Source organism: Drosophila melanogaster, chromosome 3L (assembly GCF_000001215.4).
Source record: "Drosophila melanogaster chromosome 3L".
NCBI classification, from domain to species: domain Eukaryota; kingdom Metazoa; phylum Arthropoda; class Insecta; order Diptera; family Drosophilidae; genus Drosophila; species Drosophila melanogaster.
The window spans coordinates 20,340,504-20,356,693 of record NT_037436.4 but is presented as its reverse complement, the minus strand read 5'-3'; the positions used below and the strand labels follow the sequence as shown (position 1 = coordinate 20,356,693).

Sequence of the window (16,190 nt, the reverse complement as noted above, 5' to 3'; positions counted from 1 at the left end):
TAATATTCATTTCTTGAAAGATTTTTATTTAAATATTCAAAATAGAGATTAAGCCGAGTTTACATAATAAAGGCGTATTTTTTATCACAAAGTAATAACTACAATGAAATGTACAATTGAACGATTTCCATTAATTAGCTTAATTCACATAGAAAATAATTCAAAGCACAATTTTCTCGCCCAATCTCTCAATTTCGTCCAAAATGAAGTCCAACTCTTTGCTTTTCAGGATGGGAAAACAAGTGAAGACCATGCGAAAGAAGTTGCCCAGATTTTTAGCTTTAAGAGGCGAGTAACCAATCATCAAAGTGCCGCTGTGGGCCATTTGCTCCTTAATTTTCGGGGCCACCTTTAAAGGAGCATATAAAAATGTGAGCTTAAATGGTCTATCAAAGCCATTGTTATTCACTTACAGTGTAAAGTCGACTCCACCATTCAGGCGTCTCCTCCTCGCTGGACACCCTCATTGCTTTCGGAATGAACCAAAAGCAGACATTGGAGTACTCGTGCTCCGGGATCACCAGTCTAAAGCGATCTCCACGCTGGCGCAGCTTGCCTTCCAGCAACCTGGCGATGTGGATGGCGTGGTCCACCATGAGTCCATACTTTCCATATCCGCGAGCCTTAAGCATTAGCCAGAACTTGAAAGCGTCGATCTTGCGGCCGCACTGGACACTCTTGTTTCCCGTATCGTAGGATACATCATAGAACTTGTCCTGCTGGAACAAATAGTGCGCCTCGGTGCTGTTGCATCTTTCCAGCAGACGGCCAGATTCCCTGGTCAAAAAGAGTGAACACTGCAATGGAGCGCCGATGGTTTTGTGCGGATTCCAGGAAAACGAATTCGCCCGCTCGAGGCCGGCAATGAGCGATCGGTTCTTGGCGGAGAGTAGTGCAGCGCCTCCCAGACAGGCGTCCACATGGAGCCACAGACCATGTCGTTCCGTCACATCCGCCGCACCATTGATATCATCAAAGGCACCCAACACAGTGGTGCCTGCAGTACAGTTGACAAAGAACGGTTCACCGCCACGTGCCTTTGCCTCTGCGATCTTCGCCTCCAGGTCGTCCAACAGCATCTGACCCCGCTCATTGGTCCTCACCGACACACAGTTGTAGCTGCCCAATCCCAGCCAGTTGGCCGCCTTCACGAAGCTGTAGTGCGACTCGTCGGAGGTAAAGAGCACCAGCGGTCGCATTCCAAACATTCCAGACGTCTTCACCTCGGGCGCGATCTTATAGCGGGCCAGAACCATGCCGTACATGTTGGAGGTGGAGCCACCGGGCGCAAAGATGCCATCGCCTTCCTTGTATCCCGCTAACTTGCAGATGGTCGCGATCACCTCAGTTTCGATCAAGCTAAACACGGGCGCAACTTCGTAGGTGTATCTGAAACAAAAGTTTATTGTGTCTTGTTGGATACCTCGGTTAAAAGTCTGATTTTGGTAGTCCTATCTAGGAAATCTCATCTAAATGATTAATAACTTGCAATGATTGTGTATGAACTCTGCTTAATCCCCATTTAAATTAATCGAAAGGGGGGGGGGGGGGTTATGAAACATACATGTAGTACTTTGCAATCTCCATTACATAGCGCAATTATCTGTACGTTGAACCCCGACACCACTTGTAGATTGGAACACGAGATGCAATCAGCGGTCACTCATATAGACAAGACACATGTGTGGAATAAGGCGCAGACTTACGTGCTGCCGTTCATGGCCTCGGTGACCAGGGCTCCTGCCAGTCCAAACGGGTCCAGCTGGCCAAAGAGCTGATTGTGGAAGCGGCCGTGCGAGGTTTTCACAGAGTAATGGATCACCTGCTGGCACAGCTCCTCGATCTCCGCGAGCGAGCAGTTTTCCGTCTCTCGAACCTTCAGGTTAATCAGTTCCTGGAAGTGATGGTGCGAAATCATGTAATCTCAAGATTGTTATAGAACAGCGACTTTTGCAATAAGAAAGTATATTAAAGATTCAACATATTTCTAAAACGTTTTCTGTTTCGAACTAATAATATCTTTACCCAGAAAAAACCGACCATAATCTATGAAATAACAAACAATTCAATTATAATTAAAACTATCAGATACTAGCATGAGTGTGCTCAATCAGGAAGTGCTACTATCAATTGACTCACATTTCGTCGGGCAAGCCATAGTACAATTGCTACAATTTGCGGTCGGGTGGTCAATTTTCGAATGAACTCTTCCATTAATCAGTTCTCTGTTATCTCTGGTTATCTCCACATCGGCAGACGCCGAATCGTCTATCACTTGCTCCACTCACCTTAAGTTTGTCTGGCTGCAAAAAGGGGACTATCTTCTGCTTGTCCCATTTCTGGGGATCCACGCAGAAGGTATCCTCCTTCCGGAGAAGGTGGAATACGTTCTCCAGGATCTTCCAGTCGTCCATGAGGCCATCGCGAATCTGGTCAACAGTCTCTGCTCCATCCACTGATTCAGCCATACTACACTCGGTCGGTAGAAGTTTCCGTATCTCAATTGGCCAGTAAAAGGCTGATTATTTTTGGCTTTCGAGATCCGAACCTCTTCCGTCGACGATTCAATCAGAAGTGCCCCGTCCGACTGCAGCAGATTGTGTTTTAATGTTATCTTGATCAAATTCTCATCAAGTTGTAAACCCTCGTCTTCGCTCGCACTCAAATGGAAATACAAATGATCGGGGCTGTAAGAACACACATACACCTCCACGCTTGTGCTCTTTAGAGTGAACCTCGTTTTATTACGAAAGCGAAATAAAAGTGATATTAAAGTCGTGCATATTTAGGTTACTTAAACATACAATATATATCAATTAAGCACGTGCCTTATTAGCTGATTCGGCTTATCTCGTAACCAAAATCCTGCACAATTCGTTTTCTTTTCATCTCGACGCATTATCGTCAAATTCAATCGAAATTTGCATATTTACCCTATCGATTAAACAAGTTTCATGTGCATGCCACCAGAAAACTTGGTCAACTAATTGGATGCCCAACACCGCAGAACTTAGCTGAGCTTACTTTTTGGAAGTCTCGCTGCAATGATTACTTACAAATATTCAAACGAGTACGGATACCTGCACGACACTGCGGCTCAGAAACGAGTTTCAGCTCACCAGATGTATCTGAGCGATTCTTAGATGCAAATCAAGGGCGAAACAAGTACTACGAGTGCTTTTTGCTGTCGTCCACGTGCATTGCCAACTAATGAAGTGGGAATCTCGCAGTAAACTGTTTCCAGTGTGCCTGCAAATAGAAAGTAGAAAATGAAATGCCCATTTCACTTTACTTTCATTGCTGTACTGGTAGTACTCCAAGTGGCTACCAGCATTTTACTTATCCAGCAGATAGCAGAGTCGGAATTTTATCAGCTTTCGGTGCAAATTTCGTTTTCAAGCTATAATAGAACGATTAAAACTCACAGATACAATTCTCCTTGTACCCAAAAACTTTAGGAAACGTGGCGTATTGTCAATGTAGATTTAGATTTAGATTTATAGAGGAACAATTAATTATATAACAAGAGCTCTAGTCCCTCGAAAATATATTCAAATTGCAAATTTGTTCACGTAAAACGGTTGCATTTTAATATGTTTTCCTCGATTTAACATTTTATCGTTTGTATCTATATGCATTATTTAAAATTTTACTTTTTTCGCCAACAACGTAAAAATGGAAGAAGGTTTGTGTTTTCTCATATTATTTAAATATTCTATTTGATTTCCTGGATTCATATAGTTGTAGTTGCAGTTCAGTTTGCGGTCGAACGTAGTGGCAAATTCATTTCTACAGATACATTTCCTAGTAATCATCTAGATCGAAGCCATCATTGTCCAATTCATCGAGCTGCATACTCTGGAAATCCACCTTGTAGCGTAAGATACCTGCAGAGGCACACCCAGCAATTGAATTAAATTAAAATAAGAAACAAAAAAAAAAAAAAAATAGAAGAACAGAAGCTGATTGAAAATTGAAAAATAAATGAAGAGGAAAAAACAAAAGGATCAACACACAGGATAGTTCAACCGAAACTCAGATTCTCACCTCCTTTGTATCCACATTTAACTTTTCATACACTAAATAAAATATTTGTTGTACTTCGCGACTGAATATAAACGGATACCCCATCCTCATTGTGTGGTGTTTTTATTCTGGTTTAATTTTTATTACAATTTTATGGATTAGATTTGTATACTTTCTTATAACACTCGGCTATAATTTGAATAGGGGAAATGCAGATACGTTCGAAAGTGGCATGTGGCAGTTAACCGAAGATCTTTTGCTCCTAATACCGCAGTCGAAATCGAACCAGATGAACGGAGAATGCGCTAATATCTATCGCATCGCTTTTACATGACCATTGAAATACAAATTACGAATTACGAGTACGAAATACGAATTTAATATGCTGCTTAAAAGTACGCGATTCCGCCTGGTGCACGACTAATTAAAAAATTTGGTAAAACGTATAGGTACATATCTAGATGCACGCTGATCTGATCGACAAGGGAATGCACCATCCGACTGATGAGAGGGACCCTATTGGTGATAAATATTGAACGGCTACGCTGAACATAGGTAAAACTATGTGGCAAGTAAATTGGTTCCTAATCAATTTGAACGTTTTGCTTTACGAGGTTTCCCAAAAAGTACTGGTTTATTATGTATGTAACGCATAATCGAGACCCATTCGCAGCCCACCCTTAACAGGCTTAATAGTCATCGAGATCGACATCCTCCAGCGGCTCATCGGCCTGTAGGGATTGGAAATCTACTTTATAGCGCAAAATGCCTACATATCGAATTGAGGTACCAGTTTGCAAATTAACATTTACATTATAGCGTTGACGACCGTGTGAAAGCAGCATGAGGGAAGAGGAATGGATATAGTTGCAGCATTTGTTTAGTACATAACCAATCTACAACTAGCCAGCCGTGCTGTTTGGCCGCTCAAACTTACCGCCGATTCCACCGAAACCTCGCACGAACTGACTTCCTTCCTGGGACTTATCCGTGATAATCTCCAGTGTGGCGCCGAACATTTTGTAGTTGTTTGCCAGCCATTCCAGCAGCGGCTGAGACTCAATCAGCTCCATTTCTACCCCGCTCTATACGATTGAATTCCCAGTTAGCGTGCGGATTAGTATCATTACTCAGTTTAGCTCTCACCTCCTTGTCAGTGAAGTGCGACTTGTCCTTTTCCTGCTCGGGCGTCAAATGTAATACTGTCGTTGACGTCGAGTTGGCATGATTCTTGAGAACATAACGTTGAATATCCAGGTTCTCCCAACAAATGAGAGTCTCTACAGAGCCAAGTTCCAGTGCCCGCAAAGTGTCCTCCACTCCAAAACAGTATTTGCCAGTATCCTTTTAAATATAGAAAGCATACGGATGTGGTTTTTAATTTCGAAATGCCTCAGAACTCGTATCCGGCAACTCACCTGAGAAATTTCATCAAAGTAGCGACCAATGAGTTTCTTCTCCTGTATGAATTTAACGTTCTGCAATGATTCGGCCGCCAGTTCAATGGCCTGGTTAAAACCGTTTTCCCCACCATACGACACGTCCACCAGCTTGATGACTTTTGATTGCAAACGCTGAAAAAAGATTCAAGTGTAAGGCTTAATATGGCATCGATGGAAATAGGTTAACTCCCACTTACAGGATCGAACATATCAGACTGACTAAGCTCAGTCTTGAAATCCGCACTACCAGCCAGGATGAGTCCGGCAATGTTGGGCTTGTCGTTCGTGATGAAGAGCTGGGTGGCCACCTCGGCGACCTTCCGCACGTAGTTGTGGCGCTTCTCCATACGCAGACGGGCGAAACGAAGGGCGGACTGACCACCACGACCGTGCTTCTTCGGCAGATCGACGGTGAACTTGTGGAGCACCTCGCGCGTGTTGCCCTGAAGGGTACCGAATAGCGCTCCGTTACCATCCATCACGATGAATCCAAATTTGTTGTCGTCGGCGAGCAGGGCAGTGAGGGCCTCCGTGTGGAACTTGTTGTCGCAGAGGTAGAGCGACGTGTTTATGGGCTTGAATGGCTCAAAGTCTATGTTCACCTTCTTCTCCTTGCCCTCCTCTGTGACTATTGTGCCGCAGTAGATGACCAAACCGTTGGGAGGCACTGAATTGAAGCGGTTGGTGATACGGTTTAGAGTTCGTTTGTTCGATTGTTTATGAACAATTTCTTAGCTCAGCTTACCTTTGGTGTATAATTTGAGTCTGTGCTGTACCGACGTAATGGCACCGAGGACGGACAACCGATTTACACGCGACTTGATGTTCGACGCCGTTCCAAACTCATCGGCCAACATCTTGCTGACGCGCGAGATTTGATCCTTTGGCGGAATAATCAAAGAAATCATGCTGGTTCCATTGCTGCAAGAAACCCAAACAAGGGAGAACATAAGTCGCGGAAATGGCTCTTTCTCCCATAGCAACAGTGCTATTCAATCGTATATTTGCGCGTCAGATGCACATAATAGCAACCTACTTTAAAGTTATTTAATTAGCCGTGAAATTTCGTGGCATATGTCTTTTAAACTTGACATTCGGTTATTGGACTAAATTTAAACTTTGATTAATTTATTGAAACAAATACGTTTCTGTAACTTCCAAACGTTTGTTTCTCTGATGCAAATCATTTTCTCGTTCGTTATAATACAGAGGAGTGCCAATCGTAATTTGTACAAAATGTTGGAATGCAAAATACAACAAAAAATAGCACAGAACTTAAAAAAAGAAAAACAAATACATATGTGTGTATATATTTCGCATATGGCTGAAAACCAATAGGAAGATATCTGTCAAAGCGAATCCCAATTGGCAACAGTGGCCAACTCCAATTGGAAGAGGTGTAATGTTAGCTCCAATTGTGGAGCATATTGACAACAATATACATATATATGTATATACATAGCAGATATGCTCCTGTGGGGGTCACTCGATTTGCTGACCTTGTTACCCACTCTAAAGCGGTGTGAAGCGGTAAGGACCGGGTCAAGGGAGTGAGCGAGGCAGGATGAGTGAGAGCGAGGGGTCCACAAAGCTTGGCCCATTTTGGGGGAAAAACACACACACACATGCACGCATACGCACAACAGCCACGAGGCGATTACTCACTCACTCACTCACTCCTCTCTCTCTCTCTCTCTCTCCGTCTCTCAATCAGTCTAGTTTGAACTGATAAAAACTCGACAAAAACGTGTTGCTCGTATGCAAAAAAGAGAGATAGAGTGAGGCGGGGGATCTTGCCAAGATTGGAAACAATGCAAAGGAGATTCACACGGCGACAACAAGGAAAGGTGGTTGTACTCGCCGCTCCCTCAAGTCCCCACCCACACCCACGTCCAGTACGCCCACTTCCACCCCAGTGTTGTTGTTTTCGTGCCATGCATTGTGTATACCCCACACACGTACGCAAAACAGTCGTTGGGGGGGACGTTAAAGGACATGTATATCATTGATAAGACTCACCCGCGGGCCATTTCCAGGCTCTTGATGAGCTTCTTGATTTTCCAGATCTCGACATTGCGATCGGCAGACGTTTCCTCGCCAGACATTTTGCTCGTTGCTTCTTTTATTTACCCTTCCTCTCACAGAGAGCGTGCCTACGTGCGAGTATATGTGTGTGTGTGGGATGGGGATTAAGAATTTGGGCTCCTGAATCCTTCGCTAAGATCCTCTGATGGTCGTATTCACATACACGTTCTTCCTTTTAACGTGGCTGGCGATGAATACACTGCAACGATTAAAAACGTTTTAAAGTATTCATTTACACATGCACACAGAGTAAATAGGCTGGGAGGGGGGAAGTTAAGAAGGGGAGTGGAGTGGAAAGCACAAGCAGAGCGCGAACACCGTAATTCGCCCTCGCTCTCTCTCGTTCTCTCGCTGTCAAACTGGAAAGCTGGAAAACCTCGATTCGAATTTGAAAAACAATTCGAAACCAAATGTTATTTTGGCATGAAAGGCCCGCACTTTTGTTGTGAACGAAATTCGAAACTGGGTTATTTCATTATTACACTCTAACCGTTAAGCTTTCGAAGGGAGTGACCGAGAGAGGGCAAGCAAAAAATTGGCAACGAAAGCGGGAGCGAGCGAGAGAGGGCGAGTGCTCCAAAGGTGACGTTGACACAATCGCGTGCCACGGACGAAACGTCTCCGAAATGGCTTAATTCGAAACTTCTGCCTTCTCCAATTAGAGCGCTTATTATGATGCTCGCTGTCTGCGTGCAATTTCACAATCCGGACTTGGTTACAATTGGCGAATACATCTGCATAAATTTTTCTCATACAACGTGCACAGAGCTCAAAAAATAGGGGTGGCAAATCTCCGATGACATTATCGATATCTTAAAATATCGAAGAAACGTCGAGACAATCGCTTGCGCCAGACATAACACTATCGCATCTAACGCTCATAAATTAGTGGGGAACTTGAATTAAGATATAACTAATGCAGTTTAAAATTTACTTACGCTTCACCAAATTTATCTATTTTATATGTTTAACTATTTCAATATTTAATTTCACCTCTAAAATTAACTAAACTTATTCTATTAATAAAACCACAAAAAACACCAACGTAGATACGTAGATTTTTAAATTCGTATTATAATATAATAATTGATGTTCAGTAGTTGTACAGAATATAACCTTAACTATCGAAAAACTCGTCTTCTGTTATGCTTATCATTTATAACATAATATGTTATTGCCGTTCGGTGTGAGTGTCAGTTGCCATTTTAAAAGAAGAAGATAGTAAACAAAAATGAATTTGGAGCTACTAGGTGAGATTGCCGCCCATTTTTTATGCTTATGTAGTAAATAACTCCAGCTTTATTAAGAATCTTTCGGACAAAACTACCCAGAGGAGTTCGACGGCTCGCTGGATTGCATTTCGTTGGCCGTGACGTGTGCCTTTAACAAATACGGAACCCTTTTGGCCGTGGGATGCAATGATGGCCGCATTGTAATCTGGGATTTTCTGACGAGGGGCATTGCCAAGATTATTTCGGCCCATGTGCATCCCGTTTGCAGTCTCAGTTGGACCAGGAATGGTCACAAGGTAGGCCCTCGCTCGCCGTACACCTGATCATCTACATTTTCCAATCCACTCCAGTTACTTTCAGCTTCCACGGACAACAATGTGTGCATTTGGGATGTGCTAACCGGCGAACTGGAACACAAGTATAGGTTTCCATCGCCTGTGCTGAAAGTACAGTTCGATCCCCGAAATGACAACCGACTTTTGGTGTGCCCCATGCGATATGCCGCCGTTCTTGTAGAGGTCGGCGGAACTCACCGCTGCCTGCCCTTGGATTCCGATGTGAGTTTGCACATTGCTTTTTCGCAGCTTGATTGTTAATTGAAATCCTTGTTTCTCACCAGGGCGACTTGAACATCGTGGCTTCTTTCGATCGCAGAGGCAAACACATCTACACAGGCAACGCCAAGGGAAAAATACTCGTACTGGATGTTGAAACCTTTGAGGTGGTCGCCAGTTTTCGCATTATTGTAGGCACCTCAAGTGCAACGGCTGTAAAAAGCATCGAGTTTGCGAGGCGTGGAGAGTGGGTACTAATAAGTAATCGGGATTTCATAACGTAACAAATTTATCTTTCAGCGCATTTCTAATCAACACCTCAGATCGAGTTATTCGTGTTTACGACTCAAAAGAAATAATCACTCTAGGCAAAGACGGCGAACCGGAACCTATACAAAAGCTACAGGACTTGGTCAATAAGTATGTTATGAAACAAACCCTTGATAACCATTTGATTGACCAATATCAATTCCATCTAGAACCACCTGGAAAAAGTGCTGCTTCTCCGGTGATGGGGAGTACATTTGCGCTGGCAGTGCTCGCCAGCATGCTCTTTACATATGGGAAAAGTCTATTGGAAACCTGGTGAAGATCCTGCATGGCACCAAGGGTGAGCTGCTCTTGGACGTGGTGTGGCATCCTGTGCGGCCTATTATTGCCAGCATTAGCTCCGGACTGGTATCCATTTGGGCCCAAAATCAAGTGGAAAACTGGTCTGCCTTTGCACCAGATTTCAAGGAATTAGACGAAAACGTAGAGTACGAAGAGCGGGAGTCAGAGTTCGACATTGCGGACGAAGACAAGTCTGTGGATCTGAATGCAGACGCGCAACAGGACGAGGAAATTGAGGTAGACGTGCAGAAAGTGGAGCCGGTGGCTGCCTTTTGCTCCTCCGACGAAGAGGGCGAGGACGAGAATGCGCTGCAGTTTTTGCCAATGGCACCAGAGGTGGAGGATCCCGAGGATGGCTGGACCGGTCAGGACGGACTGGAGCCCAGTGCAGTTATGCTTGGCCACATGGAACCGCATGACTATGAGGACGACATAATGGCTTCCAAGCGACGACGCATGCAGCTCTATGATGTCAGCTTACCTGATGCACCCACTGATGGTATGGTATAAAGTTGCCTCCATAAAAGTTTAAACTGGCAAGTTAACTATCTTTAACTGCTTATTACAGAAACGCATCCGCTCATTTCTAGCAAGGCCAGCAAAGATAAACAACAGCCCGTGGGTGGCAAAAAGGCCGCCGGACGTACCAAGAAATAAACATCATTTGGCATTGCCTAATCGTTTTCTTTTTAGTATGTAAATAATCCGCTAATCCGCCTTGGGATTCCGACCTTGACTGGCGAAAAGCACCAGGCCGGATTCCATCTCCAAAATCAAGTACAGGAAGGGAAAACTCGCCATTCTGCTGCTCATCAAAGACATTGTCACAGCTGCGACAGTGGTTCCCTCTTCATCGGCAATTATTTGGTAGTTTGTTTGCAGGAGTACATTTCCGGTGCCATTCGGTCCAGTTTGCCCTTTTTTATTGAACAAATATCGGACGCCCATATATGTACATATATATTTTATAGTGGATCACAATTGCCTATTAAAATGAAAATCATGAGAAACTAAGCTAGCTTAGGATTCCTTTTAGCGAAAGGTCAGTAGTTGGTTCAAGCTTGGGAATACAGACTCAAGTCTTCGTGAGCCCCAGATGTTCTTTGGAATAGGACAACCAATATTCCAATCCAATGGTTTTCAAGTGATTGGTGACGCTGTTTAATGCAATTGCAGATTTGAGCAATATCACGACCATCGACAAGTGTTGCGTTCAATAGTTTACATAGTTGGTACTGGCGAAACTAGCTAACTGAGCAAAACTGCCCCCTTCTCATTGAAGTCTACTCTGACCACTGAAGTAGAAGGTGGGGAGCAGAAACGTTTTGGATCCGGTCAAATCATCTTGCTGCACAGAGTTCTTTATGAGACCTCGGGTGCTGTGACTAAAGTCCTCGTTGATCTGACGCACTGTGACCATCTCTGGATGGCATCCTAGTAGCTCCTCTTGATCGAATTCACATTGTCGGTGTAGGGACTAAAGGGAACCATGTTGACATTGAGAGATCCTTATGCGGTGGAGGAGAGAATATGACAATGAAGCATAACAGCGGGAAGAACCATAATTTCACATTATTTCACGGTTATGTTTCAGATTAGAACACGAATTTAGTGGAGCTCTGTTTTTCTTTGCCCATCTTGTATATATTGACTACTTATGTACTTTCTACTGGCTTATTTGAATGCAAAACCTATTCTTTGTTCAATATTCCAAGCCATGCTCTCCGAACTGCAAACAGCAAGACCTACAGCTCCACATTTTAAAGCTGATTTTCGTGCACTTGACTTTAATATTTTAATTTGAGTATCGTGGTTTGCATTATTGATTATATTATTCGAATTGTATTATCTTCCTGTGCATGCGTTCGATTCTACGAGATATCGGTTGAATATGAATATATATGAATGAGATCTTGGTTGAGATATATTTAAAAAATTAAACAATTTTAAACAAAATTAAACAAATTCTGGAATTTCGGTAGAAATTAGGGGAAAAAAATAATGAAAAAAGTTTAAGAATTTTTAAAAATGGTCGGCGTAACATGTTTTTAGAGGAATCGATATAAATTTACAAGACTAAAAAAAATGAGAAAAAAAATATGAAAACATTTTTCAAAAGTGTGGTCAGTTTAATTTTGAAACAAAACTTGGGCACTAGGCGCACTATGCCTCTGGAATCTTCATGTCCATATCGACTCGAATATTGATCCTGATCAGGAATATATACACCTTTCCAAAAACACTTTCTTTTACCTATTACATACTTTTCAACGTATCTAATAACATTTAAATTTACACTAGTTGTAACAAATATTTTTGATAAGTACCACTATTTCTTAAGATTTCACTGTGCACATCGTTGTACTTTGCCACACCCACTCAAACGCCCACAAATCACACAAAATTTATACGCCGACTCTTTTAAATAGTTTTTGGCTTTATTTATGTTGTCATATTTTTATTATTAATTATTGCTTATTATTGTCTATTATATACGAACAACATACAAGTTTTTAGGGTGATTTGTCATAGAAAAGACCAATGTATTTTCTGCTTATCTTCATTACTGGATCTCACCTTCCCGAAAGACTCCGGAGTGAATGAGCAATTTGTGTGTTCTTTGTAGGACAAGGTATGCAAACGGCCTGTTTATATGGAACTTGATGTTATTTGTTCCAGAAGATTTCTGCGGAACAGCATTAGGCAAGCCCTCTTCATCTACGACGATCCTGGCGAATTGGTGGTAGAGGGAGAGGTACGCACCTCTGTCCCCGGTAGGAATCAGCATGCGACCTAGATCTGCGAACTCATTTCTCAGATCCGTTAGTCCAGCCTTTGGAAGATGTTCAATATGACGAAAGCTTTGTATTTTTTAGAGACTTTTACGTACCTCATATACGGTATCTTCGAGTGAAAGTACGGATCGCGTATCGAACTTGGGAAGCTTGACTTCTACATCAGATTCATTCTTGGAGGCCTCGAGTTCCTCAAGGAGGCGATGTAGTCCCAGGTTCTTCAATTGTTTGAGCACCAGGCTTACTCTCTGGGAAGGCTTCGGCAGTATGACGATCATTACTAGCTCATGTTCCCCAAAAGGTAGCTCCAGGACATCCGCTTGCAGACCCTTTACATTATTGACGTAGGCATACTTCCCCGTTTGCACCATCATCTCCACCTTACCTGCCGGCGAGCCGCCGGCGTTGTAAAACTGTTCCACTTTCGTCTGGGACTTATCGAATGGATACTGGAGTCATGATATCAGATATATTAAATACAATACAAGCGAGGATGAATCTGGCTCTGGATCTTACCTTCCATTTGGCCTTAAAGTAGCTAACAGTAATCCCCAGCACAGTTACTGTACTATTGAACGAACGACGGCTATAAGAACTGAAGATTTTCGCATGAGAGGCTTTGTCGATATCGTCGTTGATAATTATACTCGCCCCCTGGTCGAAGTCCACACCCCTTGGCCGACCCTCTCGAAGAACCACATTTCCTTCTCCTACTCCTTCTAGGACTACACTGTTGTACCCTTTCACGAGTTCTAAATCTCCTACATCGTCGTAGTAAGCGTAACGCAGCGAAAACAGTTTTGTGTTTTCCGAATTTAAACTAGAATTTAAAGAAAAAGACATTGAAAATTCTAATAGATGTAGTTTCTGAGTAATGTGGTACTTACTAGTGATAAGCTCGGACATCCTCGTACCACCTGCGCAGTGTTGGATAATCGACATAGATCGCCAGGACATCACGTATCTGCTTCAAGGTAGTCCCCTCTGCTCCCTCGTAGAACATGATCATAAGTGACCACGTGGAAAATGGCGTCATCGCAAAGTTTTCCAGGTTTAAATGCGTGGATTCCATTTGCAGCAGGTTGAGGGCAAATTGAAGCCTTGCGTCCGTCATTTTTTGTAATAGACTCTTCGTATCAACAGTATTTGCACATATATGGGCCCGCAAACTGAGCACCATGCCAAAAAGGCCCAGAAATCCGAGCTTCATATTGTCAAACAAATTTACTTAGCTAGACTAGGCTAGACCAATGAGAAATATTTCAGCTAAAGGAAAAATATCATTTACTTTTCTTACCTCTTTGTGCACCCGAACACTACTCAAAACTGGTTTTTTATTTACGAAAAACTATATTTATATGATTTATTTTCGTTAATTTGTGGAGTTCAATATTCCATGCCATGTAGACTTTATTTTTATGTTCCCGTTTTTTTGCACGTGCCTTGCAATTTTTATATCAGTTACTCGTAGGTTTGTTCAAAAGTAAGTAAAGTATATACGAATATATTTTTATATATGTAATAACGAATCCACGGTAATTGATTAAGAAACATACATATATAATCTTTATTCAAATAAAATTGCAAGTGTGGAAGCGGTCACAATTCACGTCTTATTTGTAGAGCGAAAGAATTAAATCTGATTGTAAGGTGCAAAGCAAACGCTTAGCAAACCCTTGGCTTTTCAGCGGATGTTAATGCTTAGGACATTAGGACAAGCTGAATTTTTTATTGTCACCAAAATTGGGATTCTTATGCTATGTAGTAATGTATGTATGTGTGTGTGTTGTTTGTGTGTGGTACATATGCTATATGCTATATGGTATATAGGCGAATAATTTGGGATACAAAATATTACATTATTGTTTACAATATTTGGTGGTTCGGTAGGAACACACACGCTTTTTTTTAACTTCATAACTTCATTTTAATTTTCTTAGGCTATATTCTTATATTTATAATTATAATAAAATATTATTATGACAACTAATAATATTATAATATTAATTGTAATTATTTGAAATGTATTACTTGTTTTATTATGGATTTCAAAAATATCTTTAGCTTGTATATACTCTATATATTCTTATATAGAAAGATCTTCCCATTTAGTTATTTTCTTATTGACATAAACGGTTTGTGTGTAATCCAACATTGTATTTGATATTGAGATGTCATCAATTTGTATGAAGCAATTAAAAGCTTTCAATATATTATCTCCCTCTATTATTATATCTCTATTTATGCAATTATATATATATATAGTGACATATCCATAAGACCCTAAGACTTAAGCATATGCCTATATACTAATACACTTACAACATATACACCCCAATACAACATACACCACTCCGGATGTACCCAACAGATACCAGATAAGAATAAGATTGTTATATGATCCTCGAGAATAAAAAAAAACCCCAATTCTAGATAAGTCACCCACTGGTAGACTAAACATCCGTCCCCTAATTTAAACAATTCCTTGCTTAAGCCTCACCCCATCGTCACATTCCCACGTTCAAAGCTCGGAGCCGCAATCCCAAAAAAAAAGTATCGATTTCAATAAACAAATTATAAGAATCTAAGAGCACTTGTATCCAAGAGCAAATGCACTTGAATCCAAGAGAAACGCAAAGCTTTTTCTCTTCACGATCAGAATCCTAAAGTCTAAAGTCCATATTAGAAAAGCTCGATACCGAGGCTTGAACGTCAATCAAATCAGAATAATTATCAGAGTTCAGTTTGAGACCTAATTGTAACAGGTCGGTGTTCTTCTCAAATAAAAAGTTTTGTAATCATTTAGTGAAATAAAAACTATAATTTTTTTCACTTATAAATATTGCAAGAATTTAATTGGCGCAGCCGGTAGGATCCAATAAAATAAAAGAGTCCTTTTAGTACTAGCTATCCAAGATCAGCGAATTAAAATAGTGATTCGAAAATATTTTTTAGAGATCCGCAAAAGAATCTACGTGAAAGTAGTATTCAAAATAAAATCCCGTGCGGTCGGAAACAAAAATTAATTAAAATTTTTTTAATTCCGAAACTTAAAACCAAGTCTAACGAAAACTTAAAACCAAAATAAACTCCAGAAAAAACAAAAGACATCATGGCAGTCCCACAACTCTCAGAAACACATCTAAACCAACTGCTAAACCAAATCAAAGAATTAAACTACTACGATGGCGCACCTGGCAAATTATCTGGATTCGTCAACCAAGTGGAACAATTGCTCAGTTTATACCCAACACAGGAAGCAAGGCAGGCACACGTCATATATGGAGGAGTGAAGCGGTTATTAGTGGATTCAGCCTTAGAAGTCGTAACCCAGGAAAGAGCTAACACATGGTTGGACATAAAGAAAGCACTGGCAATGGCATTCAAAGACCATAGACCTTATGTAACACTCATCAGACAATTAGAAGACACATCATACCCAGG

General features: G+C 41.5%; 4 protein-coding genes and 1 pseudogene across 14 annotated transcripts, besides 3 other annotated features; 1 reads left to right on the top strand and 4 right to left on the bottom strand.

The window, feature by feature from the left end:
* Positions 1 to 61: 61 nt before the first annotated feature.
* Positions 62 to 3,245, bottom strand: CG5618 (uncharacterized protein). 3 transcript variants are annotated; one of them, NM_001275177.1, is made up of 5 exons: positions 3,057 to 3,245; positions 2,289 to 2,735; positions 1,565 to 1,894; positions 414 to 1,389; positions 62 to 349 (listed from the first exon to the last, which is right to left on the bottom strand). In NM_001275177.1, the coding sequence occupies exons 4-5, from the start codon at positions 1,263 to 1,265 to the stop codon at positions 161 to 163; spliced, it is 1,041 nt and encodes a 346-aa protein (NP_001262106.1). In that variant the 5' UTR covers positions 1,266 to 1,389; positions 1,565 to 1,894; positions 2,289 to 2,735; positions 3,057 to 3,245; the 3' UTR covers positions 62 to 160. The 3 variants fall into 3 exon arrangements, with proteins under 3 accessions (NP_001262106.1, NP_649211.1, NP_996124.1); NM_140954.4 differs by lacking the exon at positions 3,057 to 3,245 and having other exon boundaries at positions 1,707 to 1,894; positions 2,289 to 2,774; NM_206402.2 differs by lacking the exons at positions 1,565 to 1,894; positions 3,057 to 3,245 and having other exon boundaries at positions 2,289 to 2,774.
* eRF1 (eukaryotic translation release factor 1) lies at positions 2,821 to 8,339 on the bottom strand. 8 transcript variants are annotated; one of them, NM_001275176.1, is made up of 8 exons: positions 8,309 to 8,339; positions 7,488 to 7,752; positions 6,214 to 6,389; positions 5,666 to 6,135; positions 5,445 to 5,600; positions 5,173 to 5,370; positions 4,964 to 5,111; positions 2,821 to 3,249 (listed from the first exon to the last, which is right to left on the bottom strand). In NM_001275176.1, the coding sequence occupies exons 2-8, from the start codon at positions 7,571 to 7,573 to the stop codon at positions 3,140 to 3,142; spliced, it is 1,344 nt and encodes a 447-aa protein (NP_001262105.1). In that variant the 5' UTR covers positions 7,574 to 7,752; positions 8,309 to 8,339; the 3' UTR covers positions 2,821 to 3,139. The 8 variants fall into 8 exon arrangements, with proteins under 8 accessions (NP_001262105.1, NP_730519.1, NP_730517.1 ...); NM_168847.2 differs by lacking the exon at positions 2,821 to 3,249 and adding an exon at positions 3,567 to 3,887 and having other exon boundaries at positions 8,044 to 8,339; NM_168845.2 differs by lacking the exon at positions 2,821 to 3,249 and adding an exon at positions 3,567 to 3,887 and having other exon boundaries at positions 8,273 to 8,339.
* A 412-nt stretch (positions 8,340 to 8,751) lies between these two features.
* Positions 8,752 to 10,958, top strand: Rbbp5 (Retinoblastoma binding protein 5). Its single transcript, NM_140952.3, has 7 exons — positions 8,752 to 8,803; positions 8,861 to 9,081; positions 9,136 to 9,342; positions 9,405 to 9,586; positions 9,640 to 9,759; positions 9,819 to 10,450; positions 10,520 to 10,958. Exons 1-7 carry the CDS (start codon positions 8,785 to 8,787, stop codon positions 10,606 to 10,608), a joined length of 1,470 nt encoding a protein of 489 aa, NP_649209.1. The 5' UTR covers positions 8,752 to 8,784; the 3' UTR covers positions 10,609 to 10,958.
* Positions 10,660 to 11,371, bottom strand: CR45385 (annotated as a pseudogene).
* Positions 11,372 to 11,996: 625 nt separating this feature from the next.
* Positions 11,997 to 12,075: a mobile genetic element.
* Positions 12,076 to 12,374: 299 nt separating this feature from the next.
* Positions 12,375 to 14,060, bottom strand: Spn77Bc (Serpin 77Bc). 2 transcript variants are annotated; one of them, NM_140950.2, is made up of 5 exons: positions 14,044 to 14,060; positions 13,634 to 13,988; positions 13,263 to 13,566; positions 12,842 to 13,195; positions 12,375 to 12,784 (listed from the first exon to the last, which is right to left on the bottom strand). In NM_140950.2, exons 2-5 carry the CDS (start codon positions 13,954 to 13,956, stop codon positions 12,515 to 12,517), a joined length of 1,251 nt encoding a protein of 416 aa, NP_649207.1. In that variant the 5' UTR covers positions 13,957 to 13,988; positions 14,044 to 14,060; the 3' UTR covers positions 12,375 to 12,514. The 2 variants fall into 2 exon arrangements, with proteins under 2 accessions (NP_649207.1, NP_001262103.1); NM_001275174.1 differs by having other exon boundaries at positions 13,634 to 13,978.
* A 289-nt stretch (positions 14,061 to 14,349) lies between these two features.
* Positions 14,350 to 16,190: part of a mobile genetic element that runs on past the window's edge.
* Positions 15,011 to 16,190: part of a mobile genetic element that runs on past the window's edge.